The sequence below is a fragment of the Zootermopsis nevadensis genome, unplaced genomic scaffold (assembly GCF_977971745.1).
Source record: "Zootermopsis nevadensis isolate Lab colony 2312 unplaced genomic scaffold, Znev_1.0 Znev_ptg000024l, whole genome shotgun sequence".
NCBI lineage: Eukaryota > Metazoa > Arthropoda > Insecta > Blattodea > Termopsidae > Zootermopsis > Zootermopsis nevadensis.
The window spans coordinates 9794367-9818394 of NW_028259156.1; the positions used below are offsets into that span (position 1 = coordinate 9794367).

Here is a 24028-nt window from a genome sequence, read left to right on the forward strand (position 1 = left end):
TATGCGACTAATTTACTAAATAACTATATGAAGCTGAGTCATGTTTCAGAAGATAATAGTCGCTTAGCTAGTCAAGAATTCCCCGCCTTTTATGGCATCAGAAATTTCACTACTGAGTTCAAAGGGCCATCCACTCGGCACGCATTCTCTATGCCTCGCCCATCTCATTCTTCATTTGACCATCCAAATATTATTCGGTGAAGAGTACATATTATGACACTTCATATTGTGAAATTTTTCTCCACAATCGTATTAATACTCACTGAGGTAGCTACAAACGTATTGTGAAATGGATGGTATTCTATAAGTTTAATTTGGTCGTAATTATCTTCGTGAATATAAGTTAAACAGAGACTACAATATATGAAGTGTAAATTATAATGGATGTAGCTGTTTAGAATTAGACTCCACCAGCTAGGTCCTTCCACGCATGACATGGATTATAGCTGCAAGCAATACGCATGTACACACGGCTAGTAGCGGCGTGTGCGTGCGTGCGTGCGTGTGTTTGTGTGTGTGAAGGCACCAAAGACATCGACAATGAAACTCTTGTTGTGTGTGTCGATCCAATGATGCAACGAAGTGGATATTGCGTGAAGTGTGTCGTGAAAGTTCATACTTTAGTGTCGAGTGAAGTGTCACATGATCAATCTTCAGTTGCATTTGAATTAAAAATAAAATAATTTTGGAACACCAGTTTTGTATGAATAATATTACTTATATTTGTACCTGCACCACCGAAGTATTAAGCTGGTTAACTCTGAATTTATTACTGTGGACCTGAAGTTCTGCACAAAATAGACATAATGTATGGTATGCTGCTAGAAAGCGTTCAACATTTTGTACAGGTCAGTTTTTATTTTAATACTGAAAGATGGTGGTAGTATGCTGGAATGAGCTACAGTTACCATGTTTATAACTAAAATCCTGTTATACAGCCATCAAATACATTCTATTGCTGAAAAAATACCATGGATCTGTGTTAAGAAGCCAGTGTTATCGTTCTTTAATGTACTGACAAGAATTCAGATTGCCCAACGTAAAAGTTTATCAGACATTCTTGAACATATAAAAGACTTATCAAATCTAAAACTTCTTGACGATGGTGAAGAGTCAATTGAATAAAAATTTTCTTGGATATTATCCATCGTCTAGTAAATATAAAACGTAAAACGACGTTTCGGAGATGGGACACTATCTCCGTCTTCAGGTTCCTACACAGTTGGGCCCACTAGATAGAGCTAATCCCTATCTCCGGAGTGTAGGAACCTGAAGACGGAGATAGAGTCCCATCTCCGAAACGTCGATTTACGTTTTATATTTACTAGACGATGAATAATATCCAAGAAAATTTTTATTCAATATAAAAGACTTGTACTAAATATTGGATTGTTAGACAGCACTTTGTTCGGTGGAGATCACGGTCTATTTTAAGATAGCGTCACGAACAGAAGGATTTAAATTTGATAGAAACCATAATTTGGCATTCCGGGAGACCACTAAAAGTTTAATGTAGGCCCTATGCAACAAGTTTATTTAATAACCTGTCGATTTAAAACACTTTAAATGCAATTTCAGGCGAAATTATACTCAAGTCTCTTTTATGAAACACAGATAAATCGCTTCGGTGTTGATTTATAACATAAATCAACACCGAAGCGATTTATCTTCCAAGCCCAGTTTCCTTCTGTGTAATAAGTAGAATAACATTTGTGCTGTCATAGTTACAGTAAAATAAATGTTATATCAAGTATTTTATTGAGTTCATAAATTAAAACACATAACATTAATGTCTAATGTTAAGTAAATTTCCGAAGTATAACAAACATAAACCAACTAGCATTGTGGTAACAGAACCTGAAAATTCAATACCACTATCTGGAACCAACAAGTTTCGAAACCATCGTCACAAATCCGAATTGAGTATGAATCCCGAACCTCCCGTTATGCCACAGTAAAGTGTATGCATAAGCGAAGAATAAGATTAAGATTTGAAACTGTAATAATTTCATGTTCTAATTTTAATTGAAATGTGCTGGCTACTAATCTACGAATAAATACACGATTTCAGTTCAGATATTAATACATCTTAAGCTACTTTATTGATCGCTTGTCACTTTTACGTCGAACGGGTTTTGTATCTGAACAAGATAAAGCAGTACGTCCAGCTGTTAATGTACGCTGGTACGTGATGACAACTCCCTTTTAAATCAAGGAACTGCTCACTCTGATTATTTATTTATTGTCTCTAGCTGTGGAATGAAGACAAATTTAAGGAGGGTGAGTGACATCCTGAACATTTTTACCAACTTAACTTGCCCTTAGACTTAATCTTTATCGAGTTTTAAAATAACGCACGTATCTTGATTAGTATTAATTCTATAATGAACGTTCTTGCACCATTTGTTTATATGATGGCGGGAAAGTGATCAATTACATTCGAAATTTATGCTAAAATGTATGGTTTCAAATACAAAAAATGTGTCATATTCTAAATATGATAGAAATCTAGGAATTTTTTTCGTATTCCTTAAAATTATTGTTTAACTGTGCTATAGCCGAAATATGTTCTTAGGATTTACATACACGGACTTCAAGTAATTCATTAATTTTAATTCCAACACTTGATAAATTAAAATCTGTGCCGAGAAGACCGGCAAATCCTATTACAGGCCAAATCCTAAATAAAAGTAGGAAAATGTAATCCGCAATGGAGTGACCGGCTCTTATATTATTTATTGATACTCTTCCAACTACAAATGCTATTTAAGAGAGTAGAATTTTATAGGAATGCGATCATGGATATAAATTAGTAAGAAATTGAAGGGAAGTGGTCGTGGTCTGTTTGAAGGGGATATCTCAATTGCAATTAGGTTTCATTTCAATCAGGATAGCTAATTACAGCCGAAATACGAACCGCATATCTCCTGAATACCTACGTAGGGGTTACTGCTACATTAATCTATAAGGCTCTATAAGATTTCGCCTATTTGGGTTTAAATACATAGAATTGGCAGATGACCATACACGTGTGAACGCACGTGTAAGTTGGAAGAGGCGTACTTTCTATTGGTAAAGAGTTCGCTAGTATAATGATTTCAGAGATAGCCTATTGAAAACGGTAAGAGGATTATAACTGCCTTAGTAACTAAAAGAAATTTTGAATAATTTTCTAAATGCTATAGAGTCAGATTATGTACCAAACTATCACTTCCTCCTTTCGGGAAAGTTACTGTCTTTTTAACTAACTGACTGTACCATAGAGCAGAGTCCTTCAGGATCTCACTGTCGCTCACGTGGCAAAGAAATTCTTCACACTTCATGAAATCCAAATTTGTTGCGTTGTTTACTACAGTCGACCACTAGTGCTACTGAGGCAGACAAACCCAGGCCACCCCCTCACATCCTATTCACTTAAGATTAGTTCATATTCACTTAGAACTATCATATTATCGAAGGAGAATCAGAAGCCATGTTCATTTGAAATCCTTGCCATAATCGTTTTCAAAATTGTGACCTTGAGCCATTCCATAGAAGATCCTGAAAATTTAGATGATGTACTTCTAAAACGTGTTGGTTCTGTGTCGCATTTGTTTAAAAGGAAACAACAATATGTATGTATATATATATAATTTATTAATACTTGTTCGGCTGATGACAACTGATGAATCAATGTAATCGAGTCATATTTTGTATGGGGAAAGATGATAAACTTTCTCACAAATTTTATTTTGGGTTTGGGTGTGTTTAATAGTAGCTGCCCTAATAGCTACAGCGTCAATTAGTGACATTATACTTAAAAACAAACGGAAATCGACCTCTGTTCTGTCGGGGCCGACCTAGTTACTTATGGGTTCGTACTACATCCTACTTATTATCTTATTCATTCGCCATGTTTTATGACTGTCACGCAAAAGACAAATGATTGCATTTGGCCAGTTATTTGAACCAACCAATTGCTATTCTGCACAAAGCTTTAAAACAAGAATTTATTTGTTAATTGGTATTCACAACTGTATGGAGTGAAACGCCGTTGAAAAATAACAAACAGTTGTGAACAGTTTTAAAAGAAGCATCTTGTTGGCCAAATGCAATCCGATATCTACTGTCATCACTTCACGATTTAAACGCATTTCCACTTCTTCATGACATATTTAATTCAATTCTAAAGGGTTTTTGACGACGGTAGTTTACATTTAAAATTATTCTTTGTCAGGAATTTTTCCATCGTCTGTTCTTTAAAATTACGACGTTTCGGAGACTGGTTCTGTCTCCGTCTTCAGGTGAGAGGTACCTAATCTGTTGGGTCTCTTTGATAGAGCTAGTCTCTGTTACTGGGCAATTGCACGATTTATATTGTCCAGTGACAGAGACTAGCTCTATCTAAGGGACCCAACAGAGTAGGTACCTCTCACCTGAATACGGAGACAGAACCAGCCTCCGAAACGTCGTGATTTTAAAGAACAGACGATGGAAAAAGTCCTGACAAAGAATAATTTTAAATAACATATTTACTTCCGCAAATCCGATTTAGATAAGCACCCCCATGCCAGTTACAATACACTCTCAAATTATAGCGTGCATGCCTTAAAATAGTACTCAAAATATTTTTATTTAATAGCTCACACCCGAAAGACTTAAAACATAAACACAAAAATTATCTTAATAACAGTAAAGCAAGATAGACTAAGGATATATGAGAATAGGACGTTGAGGTGAATCTTTAAACTTAAGAGAGACGAAGTGAGAAAGAGACATCAGAAAATTACGTACTGATTACTAAATTGTACAATTAACTGTTAATTTCTGTTTTGTTCTAATGTCGTCAGATAAATTTAAGCATCTAAATTCATGACTTTTCGCATAATTTCTTGTCAAGTATAATTAATTGCAAGGGAAAATTAGTCTTCGATTTATGCGTATTGACTTTACACGGTCTTTGTCCAGTAAAACAAGTAGCACATCAATCTGGATGTGCGTGTACATTAGTTTGATGTAATTTGATAATCTATGCAATTTGTGTAGACATACCTGGCCCATTCACGGCTGTGTTCAGCTCGCAAATATCAATCAAATTAACACGTAGCACGTCAGTCGATAATTGCAGCATCACAAACCGGCTTCACGCTTACATAGCGAAGATACACGCCTTCGAATTCCGGGGACGTAGTGCAGCAAAGTCCAAGTGAAATTAAATCTGTATTATGAAGCGTGATGCACGTGATATATAGAAAACTATACGTACTTCAATAGAATAAACTTATTTTGAAATCGCTGTTAATGTTGATGTTAATTATTCGCAGAATCATACGAAGCCGATAAATGGGCCTACACTCTGGGCAAAACGACCGAATTACTAAATGTTAACGCGGGGGGTACACATCGCTACAACTGTGCTATGAAGGGTTAATAAAATATTACTTTCCCTTTAAACTTTAACCTGGATGTGCTTCGTTCGAATCTCAGCTGGGATATCGACTCTTCTAACTAAAATTTTCCTCAGTCACACAAGGAGCACGCAGGAATTTGTACATGAGAGACCACAACATTTGTTTAATCTTTACAAGTACTCCAAACGCGCTTACCCTCTCATATTGTACGCTTTATAGCCACTGCAGTTGATACCGTGTCGTTAAATAACTTACGATACATCGTAAATGAAAGTCCTAAGCACCGTTCGCCCTCACTACAAAGTCTTTTTTTCGTCACGCTTGTCTGTTTGAACAATGTGCTGGCTGCATGCCTGTTAGGAGCAGTTCCAAGATACATGTGGGTTACCGTGAGAGTAGTGCCAGGATAAACCTCTACCTCATTTGTGCTTGAATAGGGTTGCAGATTTAGTTCAGACAGCTGTAGTAAAGAAACCCGTGACTCTACAATGGCACCTCATCAGATGTACAGGAACCCACACACTCTTCTTTAGCTATAGGCAAAGTTATAAGTTTCTAACAGAAAGCTAAAATACGATCATAATATATAGCTGCTGTATTCAATATAGGGACGTATCCATTCTACACGAACGATTATTGATCTCGCGAAATAATCCCTCTTAATCCCATTCTTAGCTTCCCTCTAGAGACGAAGGAAGTTATAAAACAGGATACTGAAATAAGTCACGATCACCTTTGTGACAATGCATTCATAATTTTATTTCTCTGACGTCATCGCTACGCTCGTTGCAAATTAATTCGAACAGAACCGAAGAAAGCTAAACTGTAGACATATTAATGCATCCGACAAGTGTACTTGGAGCTTCTGAATGTACGTACCTCAATGGATTTTTAAATTAATAAAATTAATATGATATTCATACGTGACACGGTTAAGTAAAAATACTGATTTCTTAATATAAAATTAATGAATAAGATTTGTCACTTACATGGCACGGTAGCTGCTTAGATTGTTACACTGTGTGAAAAACTTTAACATTTTTAAGAGAAAATTACATCCAAATACATGCGAGATATAAAAAATAAATTTGTAAACAGTAATCATAATATGTTGATTGTTACACAGAAAATAGGCCCGTAGCAAGGCCTTTGCCTACACAGGTCAACACAGACCGGAGCGGGTATATATATTATGCCTAGAACGGAATTCGAAAAAGTTACCTCAGTGCACAAATCAGCTGCTCTGTTATTGTGATCGACTTCAATCTTGTCTATGACAGGAAATCTCTCAGAAAGAGCTGACATTGTTATAATATGCACGTGACTTGAAAAGCGGAACTCATTTGGTCCTGCGATCTTTATCTCAGAATATTTGGATGTAATAAATATTAAACAATTTTGAAGGATAGATATTGTTTGTTCCCTGAAGGATCTGTAGTAGAAATCAACATTCTGTATAAAAGATTTAAACTTTAGATAATATAGATCTATAACCAAGAAATTATAAATAAGTTTTACTCAGGCATTTTAGAATAACCTATTTCACGACGTAAGTGTAGAGACAGACAAGACAATACGTGCTTATCACTTCATGAAGAAACAAAACTGAGATGTTACAACCAGAGCTCTGAAAATGTTTAAGTTATAATCTATAATTTATTGAGATTAGCATTAAGTCACCCGTTAACTGAAATATGGTAAACGAGAATCTTTTAAGTCGGCATAAGATTATTTGAACACCGTGTTCACAAGAGCCCGATATCGATCCCCATCATGAGCCAGATGAATCCAATCAACACTCTCCCACCCTCTTTATATGAAGTATATTTTAACATCATCCTCGCTTCTGCGCATAACTCCTCCCAGTGGTCTATTTCCTTCAGGCTTTCGAATCAAAATTTCGTACGTATTTCTTGTCGGACATCCGACAGACATTTACAGTTACTGACGTTAAAATTTCGCATGGTTGTGATTGTGTCGTATTAAGAGCAAGCCATTACACAACATGATATGAAAACTCATATCGTGAATAGAGCAGATAGCGATGTTTATTTAGAAGGTGTCCAACCTTCCCGTTCGCATGCACTGCTCCAAGTGTGCATTGTTCATGGACAGATGGATAGCCTTTCCGTAAACGACGTGTTGGTGCCACGAGCAACACACTTTTAGAACCTTGTACGTTGCGGGTACCAAATATGGAACACATTAAATCTTCACACTCGTATCAAAATGATGACAGGTCCTTCAATAATGTCCGAAAACCTTCCAAGATAATAACCAGCTGGCTGTAAGTGGTGAATACACAATTCAAGTTGACCTCTCGCCTTTACCTAATGCCGAGCGTAGAAAATTGTCGGCGTTTTAGAAAAATTCCCTGATAAACAAATTTCAAAAAATCCATTAAGGTTTCTCTAGTTGTTACATACGTACGGGGGGACAGACCGACGGAAGTCTTAAAAGCAGCTTCTCAGGATTGAGAACGCGTCTAAAAATCTTAATTTAACAACCGTTTATAGTTAATATTATCTCTTCTAATTCTACGTGCCTCTTCATAGCTGCAATTTACATGAAACACCACAGAAACAGAGGGAATAAAGTATGACTAAATTTATATAATGTGTGTAGCGGTCGGGGTCCGCAGTGGCCGCGCGGTCTGAGGCGTGGGTCTCGTGCCGCTTGGTCGCCGGGACCGTGGGTTCGAATCCCACTCAAGCCATGGATGTTTGTCTGCATTTTTCTGTGTTGTGCTGTCCTGTGTACAGGTAGAGGCCTTGCGACGGGCCGATCCCTCGTCCAAGGAGTCCTACCGAATGTCCATGGATCGAGCCAACTGAAAAGTTGGGACCCGCAGTGCTCAGGCACTTGAAGAACGGGTCGTTCCCAATATCCCAGTGTAGCGGTCATTAGATCTGAATTTGAGCTTTTTCTTGTATCTAGAACATCCATTCACAGTTATGATACTGTGCTACATTGATTTCCTTCATTTTCGTCGTTAAAATCACGTTTATCATCTGAGACCTTTCTAAGGGAGGAACTAGACATGCTGTTTATTCCGCTTAAGCTGTTTGTGATATAAGAAGAACGTGCGTGATAGCGGAAGTAAGAAGTCGGTCAAGAGGAATGATACATTATGGCAGCTGGGATAGGAATGGACAGACAGAAATAGAAGAAGCGTGTAATGTAAGAATAGCTATCAACATCGGAAAAAAAACTAAAGGAAATTTGTTAAAATATAACCACAAACCTATGAAATTTATCATACTAAAAACCTTACTTTATAATTTACTGTCTATAAAAATCAAACTAAGAAATTGGCCTCTAACTTCCTTCAATCATTTATGAGGTGTTGCAAAAGTAATTTCACCACCAGAAATATATTTTTTGTTCTTAAAGGTGAGCAGGGTCTGTTGAATCCGTAACTAGCAGACGCAGTCATAAGAAAGGTGACACTCCGAACCTAAATCCGACCGACGTTCTTAACCTGAGTTCCGTAATGTTGCAGCTGGAATACGGGGAAGAGATATGGCAGCAAGTGATGGAGCAGGCAGGTTGTAAATTTGCCGTATTCAACACTCACCACATCTATCCCGACCACCTGATAACGAGCCTGGCAGTAGCCTGCGCTGAAGTCACCGGGGAGGGCGCAACTAAAGACCACTTCATGCAGTTCTTCGGTCGCTGTTTCGTGCGCTTCTTCAGTAACTTCGGGTACAGGGCAAACACATGATATGTTGTACAAAATACCTCCACACTTCCATGAACATATTGAAACAAGAATTAGAGTGAAATTATTAGATTTATGATAATTTAAAACATGATTTAATTCGAAGATTGCTTGCATTTGGTCACTTGGAAACTGAAATTCAAGGCTTCATAAATAAGCTTGTTAAGTAAAATATAAGTTTATATTAAAACAGTAAGGCGCAGTGAAAAATATATGTACCATCTTCTTTGAAAATCAGTAGTTCTGTATGTTGTATTTAAGGGCTTCATGTGATTCTCACAAGGAGAGGTCATCAGAGTGGGATCAGGGAATTCAACGAAAATGGATCAACGGAAAGTAGAAACTAAGGCGCACTGAACGAATTGTGCCCACTTATTTTCCGTCTACTTTCCATCGATTCTTTTTTCGTTCAAATCCCCGACTCAAGTCTGGTGACCTCTCCTTGTCAGTGTAAACACCATTAACCAGGTGATCTTCAAAATGGATATGAGATGTATTTTCTTTGCTCTACGGGATGAATTGCTTGGGCGATCTTCAACTTCAAAGAATTAAGCAGGCGTTTGCCTGTGAAAATAATCCTATAAATTATTTTGTTAAGAATTCTAACTTTGACGACGTGTCTACAATTTCGCATTATAAGGACTGCACCTTTAATTGCATGTCAATTTAACTTTCATCATTCTCTATTTAAACGTTTGCATGGTACCACGTTGTCCTATTTAAAAGTACAGTAATTTACTACTCACAAATTTTCTAAATAGCCTTTAAATTATACGGTAGCAAAAAACGTAATTGCTTTACCAAGGCAAATAAGGCTAGCTTTGCATTCCTCTTCTAATAATAGTCCTACCAAAAAATTATTCGCTATTTAACGCTCACGTATGCATGTATGTTAATGCCGTGGGCGCCTAACAGATCCTTGTGCAGTGACCATTTCTGATCTTTTGTGCAACCCTTTAACTTAGCCCAAGATTCTACATATCAGTTGTCTTCTCAGCTTATTGGTAGCCATAATCAATGCCTCATACGTGCCCCAGATCTCATAGAATCCCTGGGTCTATGGTGAGGGTTAACATCTTTAAATAGGGTGACATGGGTCTTTTGACGTTTATTTAAAACACCCATGTGGGTGCATTTATGTATCCATAAATATTATAAAGCCATTTTAAAGATGTTGGTTATTTAAAATTTCAAGACCAGATAATCTTCCGAAAACAGTGGACTACGTATTGTATTAGACCTGCTAGGCAAAAACCTGCCTAATGACAGTCTCAACACTTCACTTATATAGAAATGCTATTACAGTTATGATTTCATGATCAAAGCAACTGGACGATACTTTTCGGACTTCCTACAGAATGTGGACAATATCCACATGCAGATGCGTTTCACGTATCCCAAGATGAAGAGTCCATCCATGTACATCACACACGTAGACCCACAGGGCGTCGTATTGGTGTACAGGAGCACTAGAAAAGGCTTTGTCCACTACTTTATGGGTAAGTACTTCAAAGACTGTCCATTATATAATTTTTATTACCCCCAGGTGTAAACGAAGGCCCAAGTATGCCTGATAATTACTACGTGTCTAAGACAAATGATAATCCCGCATTCAGAACAATTACACATTTTATTTCCAAAATTTAAGTACCTGTTGCCCAAAAAACCCTTTAAAGACAAGTTATATCTGTCAGCCACTCTCTTTACAGCCAGCCTCCCCCATGTCTGTGCTTTTGTCCGATCATACGCAAAACATTTATAATAACAGGCATTTATTTGTGGTTTATTAAACTGATCAGATTATTGGCCTACAGCATCAACATTTTTTTAAAAAAAATATGATTTGGAAAGGTGAGAAATTCTATTCTCAGTCAACGACACAACAAAATGGTTAGTACTCCTGCTTCATATTCGGTAGATACCGGTTCAAATCTCAGACCGAAACAGCTTAATCTGATTGAATGTTCCGTGGATTTCCCCATCCCGTCCAGACAAACGCCGGTATAATACCTCAAATTAGACCACAACCGCTTCCTTCCATGTCCTTTCCAATTCATTATTCGTTACTCATCATTTGACGCCATATAGTCTTAAATTTATAGCTTCCTTAAATAAGTACCGCGTATCAGTTGGTAACATTTGTGATTCAGAACGATTAATGATTCATCCCCACTGAGATCTTCATACATCCCCGTAGAAGAAGACGCTTCCCATATACTCAGAATGAGGAATATAAATTAAATCATGAACGCCACAGGTTCTGAAAGCTTCCGAGGTTGAATACAAATTTCCAGTAGACAAAGTTTTCTGCCACAAAATCCATTCCTCCTCTGAAATTACATCGCTTCTACAAAACCAAAGACGGGCACTATTTAATTAATGTCGGTAATTACAGCAGTGACCTTGCCTGTATTCTGTCGTTCTGTCCCTTGGGAAGTCACAAAGTGGATTGCTGCGGTGTTCTTACACGCAGGCCCGGCCAACCTAGCTCATCAAAAACACGTTTCTGATACCAGACTCGGATCGCATGCGCCATACATCGTTTCACTCCCATTTGCCTCGAACCAAGAGACAACTGGTGTCGCGATGAGGAGAATATTCTTCGTTATCTGGAAAGGACAAGCACGTGGCAGTTTTTTATTATGGCTGTCTTTTAGGTTGTAGTCCGGTAGACGTTTAGCTACGTTTCAGAGGTACCTGTTGCCTCCATCATAAGGGCGATGATTTCTCTGATTAAAGAGGCGTCGAACATCTCTGAAACGTCGGTAAACATCTACCATATTACACGGCGCAACAACCCAGAAGACAGACATCTTGACACCGCCGTGAGAACCTGATATCTTACGTAGTATTTTGTTATAACAATTTTAGGTTATGGGCAGGATCTACAGTTTCATCAGAATACGAATATTATAATAGTTATAATTTAATTTGAGAGTTTCTTACCGGGAGCTTATAAGCATTTATTACTGTCTTTCTAAACATTGACTAAAAGCTTTGTGATGGAACTAAAACGAGTAACCAATGCACATATTTATTTGAAGTATGTTTTTATGTTATAAGAATTATGAAGTTCCGCTACGTTTATCAGACGCATATGGTCGAATGGGTGAGAAGCTGTAGAATTACTCGGATTACGTTGCTTTGATGTTGTTTGAATGACGAATTCACGACAAACAGAACTTTAATACTAATGGTGATAAATGGGGCTATTTCACATGAATCCTACCCAGTAAAAAAAGAGATTAAACCTAAATTTCAGTGGAATATGAAGCCAGAATTTTAGTTAAGCAACAGATGAACATCTGGTGGAGTGTTAATAGTTCTCTTTCATAATATTACGGTTATTTGATAACAAACTTCTGTAAAAATATTTTGACCCAAGATAGAGGAACAGGAGTATAATGAAAATCACATAATGAATTTCATAATGCCTAATGTTATTATAGTGATCAATAAAATGGAAGGTGACATTGATATGACATGTAGCACGAATTTGGAAGATGGTAGTTTTAGTCAGAAAACCTCAAAGTGAAACTCGGTTGAGAGAACTAAGCCAATGTTCCGCAACGGCCGTGCCGCCAAGGATTTATGTGTGCCGCGAATTTTTATAAGAAATTGTGTGTCTGTTCTTCATAGCCACAAAAAGGCGCGATGACTTGTATTTCATAAAAGTAAAGACGGACTTATTCCTATCTGTCTGCCATTCCACACGCCGGTCATGATCTGAAACTTTTTACGTGAAACGGAGATCGAACACAACAGTTCCTCAGCAGTGGGCGCCGAACAAAAACTTACTTGAGACCCCTTCTTTTCTTCGCTTGATTCATTCCCTTTATAGAGGACAAAAGGTTCGATAAAATTTTAAAAAAAAGCTATTCTGTGAATCACTATTATATCTCCCCTCTGGAGACGCATTTATCATTTTAACACGAACAGCAGTATTCCGTACAAAAGTGGACTATGTGTAATTATGATTCACCCCCTTATACAGTTCTAAATATCTAGGCTCAGCTGTGTTCACTTAGCACTTTAATAAATTCGTCTTTCATTAAACCCAACTGTTAATTACCATGGTTGCAGCAGCATGTCTACATCATCATCGACCCGAAGCTGGAGGCAGTAAGCTCTTCTGAAACGTCGGTGAACATCTACCACACTGTACAGTGAAACATCCCTTCAAAATTTATGTTTATGGATTTATCGCGAATATAATAGGCTCCCCACACTATAATTCTACTGAATGTCTAGTCAAGAAGTAAATAATCAGTATACTACAAATAAACACGTTTCTTAAATAGCATAAATCCATACAGTGCAGTCTGAAGTAATATTTAAAATGCAACAAAATGTCGTGAGCGTTACCTAAGGGCTTAGAATGACGTAAAACTATTTCGGAAGTAGCTTAGAAAGAGTTAGGGAAATAACAGTGTATGAAGTTACCGATTCTGAGATTCAAGCAAAATACTTTATAGATAAATCACTAGTGTTCTGCTGCTATACTCAGCTGTCTATATTAATGACTTTTTCAAGTTAATTAGGAAGCAGTATTTATTGTTTTTCTCATATATTCTCACATTATAGCGTGAAGATTTATGGAACATGTCTCTAAGACGTTAACGGGGTGGCTGGTATCTTCTTACTAACAGGCACTTCATTTATCACCCATCCAATAACACGAATTTCCCTCTCGAGGTAAAAAAGAAAATAGAAAAATTCAGTTAAGGACAAGCTCCTTCAAATAATCGACAGCATTAGCTACTTCTGACACTTTTAATTTTCGGCTCTGCGACTGTAACCAGGAGATAAATTTGTGAAGATGGCTGACGACAAATATTTTTTATAAATGTTATAATAACTATAGGTCAGAATATGTACTTTAAAGACACTGGCATAATCATATGATGTCATGTTCTAAAATATAAGAAAAGTATAAAATAAAACAGCTTTTCTTCCTCAATTCGCCCCCTTCTGTAACAGCCTGTATAAGTTTGAAGTGTTGCATCACATTGCCTAACTCTTATTTAACTTTAGAGCGCCAAGACTGATGACATCGACGGTAAGAATATTTACCTGCCGACTCACCATCACATCGATTCTCCTAATCCTTCACGCTCATTATTTTTTGTGACTTACACCTATAAATATAAACATTTCATTCCTGAGTAATACTAATTGAATAAACAAGAAGGCAGTGCTAATTGCATATGTTATGTTTTAAGGGTTGTACCACTGGAATTAAATATCGCCCTCGAATAAGAATTCGTTCACATGGCAATATTTTGAAAGGACCACAGTCATAAAATAGTATTCGCTTCTTACAGGTCAACTGTACCAGATAGCTGAAGAATTATACAACACGCAACTGTCCATCAACGTGCTAGAGGAAACGACATCCGTTACGGGCACAAGGAAAGTCCTGGTCAGATTCCGACTCAATTTCGATAATCAGGAGTTTGTTCTGTCGCGGGCTGACAAACGGACACACCTGGAGAGACTCACCCTGCCTGCCGTCCCCTGTTCATTACTCATGCGTCTCTTTCCGTTCGGCCTTGTCTTCAATGAGGACATGTGCATCCTGGCAGCCGGGGAAAAGCTCGTTCAAGTGTGCGGCACAAGTCCAGATGATCTCCTAGGAAAATCCGTCATAGACAACTTCAAGCTACGGCGTCCTAGAGGAATTCCCTTCACTTGGAAAAATGTGAGAGACAGTTTTCAATTTCTTTACTTCTTTTCCGTCGAATAAAACAAAGCTTTAGATTTACATATTTCTGAAACTTTGCGTCTAGCAACTTTCTTACGTTCTAGATCCGTTTACAATGTGGGTTTTATATTTAAATTTTAATTATAATGTCGTAAACTTTACATTGCTGAGCAATAAAGTGACAAACGCTCACCTATTATTTGTTCGTATATAAAATTTGTTATGCATCCTGTGTTAAACAAGCAGCTCTTAGAATTCATTCCACTCTTGTTCTCTGACAACTTTCTGGCAATGAAAAACGAATGTTATACGAATTTAGGGGACAGTGATAATTCAGAGACCACAACGCTTCACGGAAATAAATTGTAGACAACTAAGTTAAATTTGAGCCGCCTTAATTTTAAACGGACTACGGTCACATCGAATTATTACATCATCGACCAATCACAAACGTGGGTCTTGAATAGAATTGGTTTACGTGGATTGTTTATATGAGTTTACAAAAGGACTACGAGACGCTTTAGGAGGCAGTTGACAAAACCTGGGCCACTCCAATACAGGAACACAGAATGTTGTAAACCCACACATAACGACACAGTACTAAGATTTTCGAGAGCTTCATATTGTGTTCTCCATCGAAATTTTGACCCAGCAAAAACATTTTAGAGTCGCCCTATGTGTGACTGAATTGAACATACACTAATAGGCAAATACATTTGACGTGGGGAGAATTAAAGATAGTAAGATATGATGGGTAGTACATGGAGTACGCATGAGTCAAATGAGGAAATCATACAACATTCTGGTCGGCTATTCTGAAGGAAAGAGACCATTTGGGGTATTAAGCATTCATGGGAGAAGAATATTGGAGTGGGACATTGATAAATATGGAGTGAGGATGTGGTCTGGAATAACGTGGCCCAAGACGGAATAAAATGGCGGACTTTTATAAACACGGTGCCTTGGGTTTCGATAAAAAGTGGGATATATACATTTTTAAGGGAAACTATTTAGCGGTGTTAGTAACAAGTGTGCTCCTTTGTATATAAATTGGACCTTTCTATTAAATTTCTTGGTGAGTTAGCAGGTTCTCACAGTGGCGAGTATGAAGTCGGCCATCTTCTCGATAGTTGCGCCGAGTAGTCAGGCAGAATTTCTACCAGGCCACATGGCGTAACAACCCAAAAGATAGCCTCTTTCTAAACGAATTTCTTGTCGATAACGTTGTGACGCAGACCCTGTACCTGCATTCCGTGCTATTCGAGCTTGAACTGATCCGGACACCGAGGGCGGAAGATGACAAGGGCACAGCTGATGTGGACGTTAAGAACAAGCCAGCACTGCCTCTTTTCCTGGACCGACGGCGAGGCAGCCAGGGTACACGCAGTATCCTGCTTAAGGGACAAATGAAATATATCGACGACATCAAAGCGATCATCTTCCTTTGCAGCCCACTGTAAGTCATTGACCACAAAATACTAAAGAATAGAGCAATACGTTTCACAGCTACGAGTTGCTCTCTAGGTCTCAAGATCGCCACGCTTCAGGAATTCAAACACGTGTGAGACAATGATGGTGACGTACGGAACCAATGACCGGATGTTACTGCTCAGTTGGTAAAATTAATGATTCGTGGTCCGAAAGTCCCGGGTACGATTATCCTCCCAGTTACTGTCTCTCCTGACAGAGTATTTCCATCACTCTGTATAAGGAGAACACTAAACAATGCCTTAAAATAGTCAAAACCATTTCCTTGCATATCTTTCCCTTTCATTGTTAAAAATTATCTTGAATAGACGCTGGTTATGTCGTTCAGAAAACGTCCTTAAGTAGATAAATAAACAGAAAATCTAGCGGGACCATTACATTCCATATTTCTTTATGATTAGGTGCACAGTCATAGAAATAACTCTTTAAAACTCCTATTTTATCTCTTAAGTCCGACGGAAATTTATCCACCCCGTAACAAAGATTACACTCTAGCGACATTGACAAATGCTGAATTACCCCGGGTGCAGATCACAGTCAGGAAGCGTATTTATGCCACAAGAAATCACTAAGAACTGAAAACTAAGCGAGAAGGCTGTGATGCATTCTGCGGTCACAGTTTTGCTTCTCGGTTCTTATCTTACTTGAAGCGTTGGTGTGGTTTAAACTGATTAAACAAAGCGCTAATAAATGCAACTAATTGTGCAATTCTTCGTTTATAGAATAAACAATATGGATGAGCTTCCGAACATGGGATTGTACTTAAACGACCTCAACCTTCACGGCCTGAGTCGTGAAATGGTTTTAGCTGGATGGCAGCATTGTTCCAGGTAAGGACATGATTATCGCGAAGACCGGATATGGAAACTATCCGTAGCGCAGCGTACGGAGATCCCACAATGGCAGTCACAGTCCTGTGCATCAGAATCTTAAGAATTCTGAACCACAGCTTTGTAATAAGATGACTGTTATAAGGTGCAAAATAGTATTATTATAAGAAATTAGTTATCAAATTAGGAGCTTCCAGATTTAGTTAATTTTTTAGTTAATTTTTTAGTTAATACAACTCCCCTTACATTTGTTAGGTCTACATTAGGTTTAGAAGTCACAACGCCCATGCAATAGTTTCTGAGTTGAGCAGACAAACTCAGCGGAGCAACATCATGGAACATTAAGAACATTTCCCTATATTTAATGGTTATCTCCACGTGTCAAGGGCGGGTTTCTTTTCACTAATAATGCCACACACGAAAGACATGGGGGTGGAAACAATGGTCAGCTTCAAAACGACATAACTCGTCCATAGCATGGAAAGTGTTGATAGTCCACTGAACTATCACAAAGGTGACAAATATATGACGTGTGTGTGTGCCACCAGATTGGAGCTGATGTTCGAGAGAGCCGAGCAGCGGTCTACGGAACTGGAGAGAAGTTACACTCTACTGGACTGCTGGAAGCGAAGGGGTGACGAACTGCTCTACTCAATGATTCCTCAGTCGGTGGCAGACAGGCTTCGCACCGAAAAGAATTCCCTCAGTACGTGCCAGGTACGGAAAAGTTCCGAAGTTTATCACTGATCGCCTCTTCCTTTCAGATATTCTAACTAAACTTCGATGTACGTGTCTCATCTCACCCATGCGCAATACGCTAGGCGTAGAGACATCGTTTGACTTCATATAAATTAAGTAAAGGATTAACAAAAGTATTTGCAACTCTACTATTGCATTTATTTCTAGTCGTTTGACGCAGTTTCCATCCTCTTCTGCGAACTGGTGGACTTCAGTTCTTCAACAGTCCAAGACGCCATGGACGTTGTTATGAGTATGAACGCAGTTTTTACCTGTTTCGACGCCCTTATGGATCGTTACAACGTATACAAGGTACGCATAATAAATTTATTCGACAATCAATTCTAAATATAGACAACGACTTTATGGCATTGGTAATTCACAGTCCTACACAATTCAAAACTTCATGTATGTAAAGCTCTCAACAGAAAATGTGAAAATGCGTGCAATAATCACTAATTATATAAATTAATAAACGTAATTCTGGTCACAGCGTGTACCGTACACTGAAACACAAATTTCAACAAACTGTTAAACGCAGTAATTTTGGTATCATTTTATGAATAACTTATAACTCTAATGATAATATAAATGTTTAATTGCACTGCTATTACATTGGACATGGTCAATCAGCTTTTAAAAGAGAACTCTCATCCATAAACTCATTTAACACGTAATCCGTATTACTTTCTTGCACGCGACAAGTTCAGCAATCAGTAATACTGAAGATTCATTACCGCATTCACAAGATCTTACCACCGGAACCCATCCTGAGCCACACGTATCCGTTCACATCCTCACACTCTGCTTTTTAAGATAAATTTGAGTGGCACCCGCCTCTCTGCGCCTTTGCGTCCCAAATGTTTTTCTCTTCAGGGTTTCCTATTAATATTTTGTATGCATTTACCGTCTCGCCATGCGTGTTACATGCCTGCCTATTTTATCTTTCATTTAATCATCCTAATAATATCCGGAGAAGAGTAAAATTATGAAACTCTTTCTCCGTTCCTCTCACTTCATTGGTGTCACGGTCGTCTAGCGGTTAGAACGCTGGGATTGTAATACTGGGGTCCCGGGTTCGATTCCCGGCGGTGCTCAGATTTACAACTTGTGTTGGGCAAGGCCGTGGTCCAGGCATCACGGAGTTTTCCTCCGGGGTTTCTCCGTGGCATCCCAACAATTACTCCACTTTCATCATCATCATCTCACAAAAAGAGGGTCACAGCAGGAGCGTTAAATGTCGCGGTCCCGGTCGAACCCATGTACTGATGGGTCGTGAATCCTGCTAACCACCAATGCACACCATGCTGAAAGGTGTGTACTGGATACGAAAAAAAAAACTTCATTGGTCTTCGGTTCAAATATTCTCCTTATCATCCTGTTCTAAACATCCTTAATCTGTTTTCTCCCCTTAGAGTCACAGACCAAGTGAACCATAATTACTAATGCAAATTTAAAACGGTCAATAATCAATAAGAATAAATGAATTCAAGTTTTTAATATAATCATTTCTAAACCCCACTTATGCATGTATAATTTGTCCAGGTGGAAACTGTGGGCCAGGTGTACATGGCAGTGAGCGGGGCGCCAGAATACACCCCCCAGCACGCGGAGAACGTAGCCGATGTCGCACTGTGTCTGCTGCGGCATGTAAAACAACTCAAATTCCCCTCAGGAATCACTATGCAGATTAGAATCGGTGAGTTTTCTTTACAAAAACCATTAGTAATGCTTTGAAAGCCCTTAACAACTCGCCATGTATGATACCTTCTCACACAATTCAACGCTATATATTCTTTGCAGCTGTAACAGTGTCCTTAAATAATCCGGAAACGAGCGATTACGATCATGATTCAGAGAAAGGCAGAACAGCTGTTTTCTGAGGACCGATACCTCGTCTGTTTCAAACTGTTCGGTATAAAGAATAGTCTATAAATCGAATTATTACTAGCAAGTCTAAATATGCAAATTAACATTATAGAAACTAGCCTACATGTGACATTTAAATAAAAATATTTCATAACCACTCAAAATAAACATCCGAATCTAAAACTAAATTATACAAACATAGAAAAGAGATCAAATGTTGCTCATTCGCTGAAGATTGCTTTCATGTTGGTAATAAGGTAAGCAATGAGTTTGCGCTCTCAGATTCCATTCATAGCAGAACCCGCGTCCTAATTAAAAAATCGCCTTGCCTCTGAAAAGTGTCTCCTATATTTCAAACTCCTCTGCACGACAGGAATCCATTCGGGCCCTGTGGTTGCTGGAGTCGTGGGCCTCAAGGTTCCGCGGTATTGCCTTTTTGGAGACACAGTCAACACCGCAGCCAGAATGCAAACCACAAGCCTGGTGAGTAGCCTGTCATAATAATCTAAGAGTCATTACGCAGTTAGAACGTAGCTCTCTTCTATCCCAAAAGAAGGCAGGATAAGCCAATAAGACGTATATAGCCATCCGCACGTAACACTTCAGATGGATGGTCAGTTTAACTTCTCGGTCTCTTTAACCCCGAGGAAGTAGCCCCGGTACCCTATAGACAAGATGCTGGGTGGACCCCAGGCCTGTGTGGACGCTGTGCAGAAGACAAAGATCCTGTCCTGCCGGGAATAAAACCCCCATCGTCCATCCCACAGCTTAGTCACTTTTCTGACTGGGCTATTTTTGTCACCCCAAAGTTACCATGATAATTAAATTCCATTATGGACTCAATATTAACTTTCTTCCGTGGTATATACGTATAAAAAGTTATGATTTTGTGTCCTTGATGGGATTATGATCTACTGTAGATGGATACAAAATTTTTGAAGTCATATAGCACTAAGCGGTGTGGCAGTTGTGATTAGTAAAATGGCTTATTTTAAGGTACAACAAATCTAGGGTTTTCTTGGGAGGTAATTATAAAATTTTCAGAGTGACATGGCCTTGGGGCCAACATTCGAAAGCGTTATCTCTTAGATACGAAGCAAGTGTGATAACCACTGATGCAGATAAAATTTTATTTGTAATATAATGTAATATCCTGGCCGTTGTCTTCCCCCCCACCCCCTGAATACCTAACCAGAACAAGTCCCGTTCTTCCCTCCATAGAGTCCCCTCTGTAAACAGCTGATTGCTTTGCTTCACTTTCAGCCTGGTAAGATTAATATATCAACAACCACACGGCAGCTGCTTCCTGATCGATATATCATAGAACCCAGGGGTCTCGTTACAGTGAAGGTATGTACACAGCAGCCTCGTAGTATTTATATTTTATTTTATTAACAGTAAGTTGTCAGTACTGACCGGTTTCACACCATAACGATAGAAGCAGCAAGCTTATATGAAACGGCGATCAGTATCTACCACAAGACGCAATGCAATATCCCAGAAGAGAGTCATCTTCAATTTCGAAATTATTCAGTTAATTTTCGACATCACGTGCAAACAAAATATCTCATTTAATTTTCGGGAATACTTTCTTATGATTTCATTGATTATTTAACCGTCATCTCAAAAGAGATAGGCCTTATGACTCACTGAGTTGGATAAAACTGATATTTCGCCAATTTTGAGATTTGTAAAATATTAAAAATCATTGTTTCCATACAAACAGAAAGCTCATGATTTGTGTTGCCTGCTTTTTGTACATACCAAAGACGAATCTCAAGTTTAATTAAACATTTTACCTGTCCCACGTAGTTTTCTTCTGTATATAATCACGCTGCTTTATTTTCCTCAGGGAAAAGGGGAGATGGAAATATTTTGGCTGCGGGACGATGCGACCGCGGACGAATCGAAGCCGAGCGCTGAGAAGGGTGAGGGCTCCAAGTCCACTGCGAGTAACGGGATACGTTAAAAGTTGGTGGAATTTACTGCCTGGATTCCAGGGATTTTTAAGATATATCTGTGTAATATATTTCCCACCCAAACAATCGCACAATTGTGCATTACCTGCATTAAAGTCATTATACAAGACTTCTGTAAGAAGGCTCATTTCTGAGTTTTCAAAAAAGGGGCAATGATAACAAAAATAATTTAAAATTTATCTTCTTAATATTATTGTATTTTATTGTAATCTGTTCATGGTTCATCGATTTATTTTAATAATAAGAAATTTCGATTAAACTAAAATGTCATAGTTTTACTCATTAAAGTAAAATAAAATATTATGAAATGTGTAGGTCAATTTAAAATAAAAATATCGTAGTCCAGTGTAGATGCTAACGGTGTAAAGAATATGGTCTATTTTAAATTTCATTTATAATAAAAACTGTAGTTCAACCGGTGTAACATGGACCGAGTAAACTTCCAGTAAACAGGAAATATTTTGGAGGACGAATTCATTTCTTCCTTGGCTTCATATCTGCCGTTTTTTCGAATAAGGATAATGGGCAGAACATGGGAGGTGGGGGGGGATGATAAAAGCAAAGACGTTTCATCCGGCAAACCTGTAGGAAACAGAACAGTTGGAAAACCTAAGCGTAGAAGGCAGGACAATATCAAAGTGGATGTTAAAGCAGTTAGTTGTGAGTCTGTGGACAGGATAGGATTCGACAGCGGCTTTTGTGAACACTATAATGAACATTTTGGTTCCATAAATGGCATGACATTTCTTGAACAGTTTACGGTTATCAGATTTTCTAAAAGTACTTAGTTCTATGGACCTAATTAGTTGAGAATAACCACAGAGAACATTTTATTTAGCCGCCAACTTCGTAAAAACCTGGTTCGTGCACCATAAGTTGCTTCATGGTGTTATACATCAAAATACGTCACATTTACGAAATATCTATATTATTGGAATGACAGCCACTATTTTATGGGTTTTACCGGAGTTTCACACACTCGATCAGAAGTAACAAATCAGGAAGTAAAGGAGCATAAAGGCCAACTTTATTTTCTTTCAGGCTAATGGACTCGGAACTCTATGCAAATGAGAAAAATTTCTTCGAGAATACTAACACAGACCTTCACACAAGAGAAGAGTTTCTTAATTATTTAAAATAATACTGAATCTGTTAAGATGTGTGACATTAGTACTTCGGGTGTTATCCATTTCTGAGCTATATTTAACATAAACCTACATAAGTTTCCAGTAGTTGGCTCTACACATAATTTAACAGTCACTCCGTTTCAGTCATGGTGTACATAAAAAGATAAACTTCTAGCTGTGTCTCATTAAACGCCACACCACAAAGGCGTATTAGCGCCAAGCATTTTTAACCCTGTAAGGAGATGGGTGGTAAGCTTCTAGTTCAGTGAGTGTACTCTGGCGTAAAGAGCTCCTGGTATCCATCGGACAGAAAATGTTTGGGCCCCAGAGACCATCTGAACGTAGCAGAAAAAAAAATACCGGTGACTGCTCAGCACGGTACTCCTTACGGAGTTACAATGGGTTCAAGATTAAAATGCTGATAATGTCGACAGTGGTGAGTTGTTTTATTGAATATCTTTGTACTGATAACATAATGTACAGCAAGTCAACAATGAACAATAAATAATCTGTGACCCTTGACCTGTGTGAAGCGTGTGACGATCCACAAATCTGGAATGACTAGATGACGCGTGATATTCATTCACAGAAGCAAGAATCTATCGTGTTTCGTTTGATCCAAGAGATGTATCGGTTCACCCTAGTATACACACCCGGGTGATTGGGCAGGGCACACCCTTCGCCCCAAGACACGACCCCTGCAATCCATATGTCACTGTATTCCACGTTTGTTGTTTCCGCACAAAATAACAATTATCGTAAAATATTATCATTGTCATTTATTTATTCATTCACTCAAAATATCAGGAATTTATTCAGTTATTCGTCAATTTATTCATCCATTTGAAGAGTGTTTAGTAAAATGTTGGCGAAGTAGCTCGTTCTCCGCACGGGATTTTTTAAAATAAATATTATTAATTATGACTATATCATTCAACACACTCTTATCGAACAATTCTCTATTATTTACCGTCTTGGCACCTCACACTAATCGCTTTATTAATTAAACTTAGCCAAGCAATAAAACTTGTAATTAAGTTGACTTGTGGTTTTCACGGCGTTGAGTCCGAAGATGGCTGTCTTCTGGACTGTAGCGCTGTGTAGTCTGGTAGAATTTAACAAAGTACTTATCGCCCTGACGATGGAGGCAGTAAGGACATCTGAAACGTTGGTAAACTT

General features: G+C 38.2%; 2 protein-coding genes across 6 annotated transcripts in view; one reads left to right on the top strand and one right to left on the bottom strand.

Annotated features, from left to right (window-relative positions):
- Nucleotides 1-488: 488 nt before the first annotated feature.
- LOC110838477 (soluble guanylate cyclase 89Db) lies at nt 489-23371 on the top strand. Of its 2 annotated transcripts, none has more exons than XM_022081685.2 (13): nt 489-848; nt 8893-9098; nt 10420-10613; nt 14439-14815; nt 16054-16274; nt 17029-17136; nt 17685-17853; nt 18043-18186; nt 19420-19573; nt 20117-20226; nt 21007-21093; nt 21596-21714; nt 22764-23371. In XM_022081685.2, exons 1-12 carry the CDS (start codon nt 807-809, stop codon nt 21710-21712), a joined length of 1929 nt encoding a protein of 642 aa, XP_021937377.1. In that variant the 5' UTR covers nt 489-806; the 3' UTR covers nt 21713-21714; nt 22764-23371. The 2 variants fall into 2 exon arrangements, with proteins under 2 accessions (XP_021937377.1, XP_021937378.1); XM_022081686.2 differs by having other exon boundaries at nt 21596-21671.
- The window catches only part of LOC110838480 (trypsin-1), a 98421-nt gene continuing 85480 nt past the window's right edge, over nt 11088-24028 (bottom strand). For 3 of the 4 annotated variants that reach the window (XM_087355440.1, XM_087355439.1, XM_022081690.1), the window contains one exon: nt 23277-23547. In XM_087355440.1, coding sequence (XP_087211566.1) covers nt 23429-23547 — 119 coding nt within the window. In that variant the 3' untranslated portion in view covers nt 23277-23428. Of the gene's footprint in view, nt 11724-23276; nt 23548-24028 lie in introns of those variants that run through there. The other variant, XM_022081691.2, reaches the window with a different exon arrangement.

What these genes read in the sequence shown, in the direction of transcription:
- LOC110838477 (XM_022081685.2), top strand. Translation starts at nt 807, where the DNA reads ATGTATGGTATGCTGCTAGAAAGCGTTCAACATTTTGTACAG. An exon ending in CTTTGTCCACTACTTTATGG is followed by an intron (nt 10,614 to 14,438) that starts GTAAGTACTTCA and finishes CGCTTCTTACAG; the next exon opens with GTCAACTGTACCAGATAGCT. An exon ending in GAATGCAAACCACAAGCCTG is followed by an intron (nt 20,227 to 21,006) that starts GTGAGTAGCCTG and finishes CTTCACTTTCAG; the next exon opens with CCTGGTAAGATTAATATATC.